Genomic DNA, 2,580 nt, shown 5'->3' with positions numbered 1-2,580 from the left:
TATACTTCTTACTTAATACTGTTGTGTGTTAGGTACCTCAGTTTCATCACAGCTTTAGCATTCATGTTACATACACAAACTCAATTCTATATATTTTGAAACAATTGTTAAAGGATTATAGATTTTCAAGCTAAATTAAATTAGTGAAATAAAAAAACATAAAATATTATAAAATTTTATATTTTTAATGTAAAAAACCTTATAAAAAGTGTGCTTAGCAATATTGACTCGCAGTTCTATTTTTTCTGATTACTAACCGATTGAATAATTTAAGCTAAAAAAAACACTATTCTTGTGCCTACATTTTTTGTACTTTCATTTGATAATGGGTAAGTAAAAGCTTAATGATGTTTATTGAATATTTCTCATTGGTTTGATTTTAATCTGTATAATAATATATAAATAATACTAATCAGTATTTGTTTTCATCAATCGTTATTAATTTCTTATCGATCTCTATTATTTAAACACAGTTCAAAAATTGAATTAATTTATCAATGATAAATAGATGTACCATCTTATTTTACTTTATACTAAAACATGTGACTTATTCATTACCTAAAATAGTAATATTTTTGATCATTTGAATGTATACATATGCGTGCATGTTAATTTATTTTACAATTTATAGTACAATATAACGTAATCGTTCACCGATAGAATAGGTATAAGGTATTCATGATTAGACTAAGTGGAGGTGCATACAATTGTTGAAATATATTTTCTTGCATTCGCAAAACGAAAAAAATTAATTTTCATAATATGTGTATTTTTTCTGTTAACAGAAGTGAATTCAAAAGTTGTACTTACTTTTATACTGTGCTTCATTACGTTGACGTCTGGATTCGTTATTCGACCATTTGAAAACATTAAGTTCGATATTCCTGGAGGTGATAAATCGTTAGACCTCGAAGTAATAGGCAAGAATATAAACGACGAAAACCTGCCTACGACCACGTCGACAACTGATTCGAAAGCCTCTACTATTCCACATACTACAACAACTACCGTCGGCTATGATAAGGATGATACGGATGATACGGATGAAAGCTATGACGAAGATCGGGATACTCCATCTCAATTTTTAATGTTTACTTACAATCACATTAACCAATGATAATAGTTAATATTATTGGTGTTATATTATACGCGACCATATCTAAAACAGAAAACATGTAGTTAATTGGCACTCGTTTTATAATGTTGAAATTATCGGAATTACGAGGTTCAGGAAGTTAACAATAACAATATTTTGATATTAAGAAACCCTTAATCATATCCATAAATCAGTATAACTCGTTCCTAACATTTCCCTTCAAATTGCATATTTATTTATTTATTACGAATATGCAAATTAATTATTACGAAGTAATTTACAAAACGACAAAGCAATACGAACACTATTGACAAATAGTAAAAATAAAATCGATGGTAAATGTCCACCTTGGGGTACCTCAGACGTCGACGAAAAAATGTTTAACTTGACCCTAAATAATTTTACTCGCTGTTGCCAGTTCGTTAAAAAAAAACCAAACCACGAGAATAAAGGTCTTCCAAAACCAGACGCTTCTAGGACTTTCAAAAAAACTATATGATTTACAGTGTCGATGCTTTGGCTAAATCCGTATAAACATCAACTTGGGATCAGTTTCTAAAACACTCAAATACAAAATAGGAAAAAACTAAGTTGCATGTAGTTGTTGATAAACCCGGTGAAAACCCGTAGTGTTCTTCAATAAGAATATTATTCACTGATGGTTTAATACTGAGTTATTTTGAGTTAGAAATTCATGAGCAATTTTCTTTTTCAATCTAAGAAATAAAAATTGAATACAAGATTCCTTATAAGCATTGTCCACCTTTATCAAAAAAAAAAAAAATGTCTTCACGAAAACCAAATAACATTTTAATGAGAGTTATATAGGAGTTCACATTTTTACAACGTAGGATATTCATTCGATTTTTCATAGAATTATTTTCTTATTTTGTTTTAATTAAATAAACAATTAACCGTACATACGTGAAATTTTTTATCAATTCTTATGCTTGATAAAATGTTCAGTCCTCTTGAGTTGTTTAAGGACCTTTTCAATTTTCAATTTTTTCAGTTTGCTTTTCTATAAATGTCAATAAAATGTTATTTGTTGGGTCAAAAAGCTTGAAAATTTAATACAACAGTCCTGATATTTTTTTTACAATAGCAGTTCAAAAACATCAAAAATACATTGGCAAGGTTTTTTTTCGTAAGCATTTGAAGTTTCAATTTTGATAACAATTATTATTAGGAATATTCAATATACACGTGCAAAGATAACGCAATACACAAGCAACTTTCATACTATAATTATGAGAGTATTATGAATTACATAAAATACACAATAAAATCAATTTATGTAAAAATTATAATTGTTATGTCTTGTTATACTAGTAAAGCAAGTGTAGACTTAAAAAGTCGACTATGTATTTTTTTTTTTTTGTAAATTAATTGTTACATTCCGTACATTGTATAATCTTATGCTGATCGATGGATATTAATGTGCCTACTCAACATTTATTGCTTAATCTCATCGTCATAAGTAC

General features: G+C 27.7%; 1 protein-coding gene across 1 annotated transcript; it reads left to right on the top strand.

Annotated features, from left to right (window-relative positions):
• The first annotated feature begins 325 nt into the window (after positions 1–325).
• LOC111037150 lies at positions 326–1,117 on the top strand. Its single transcript, XM_022319532.1, has 2 exons — positions 326–329; positions 786–1,117. Exons 1-2 carry the CDS (start codon positions 326–328, stop codon positions 1,115–1,117), a joined length of 336 nt encoding a protein of 111 aa, XP_022175224.1.
• Positions 1,118–2,580: the final 1,463 nt, after the last annotated feature.

This window comes from Myzus persicae, unplaced genomic scaffold, assembly GCF_001856785.1.
Source record: "Myzus persicae strain clone G006 unplaced genomic scaffold, MPER_G0061.0, whole genome shotgun sequence".
Taxonomy (NCBI): Eukaryota; Metazoa; Arthropoda; class Insecta; order Hemiptera; family Aphididae; genus Myzus; species Myzus persicae.
Note: the sequence above shows the minus strand (reverse complement) of the source record. Positions and strands in the feature narration are given on the sequence as shown.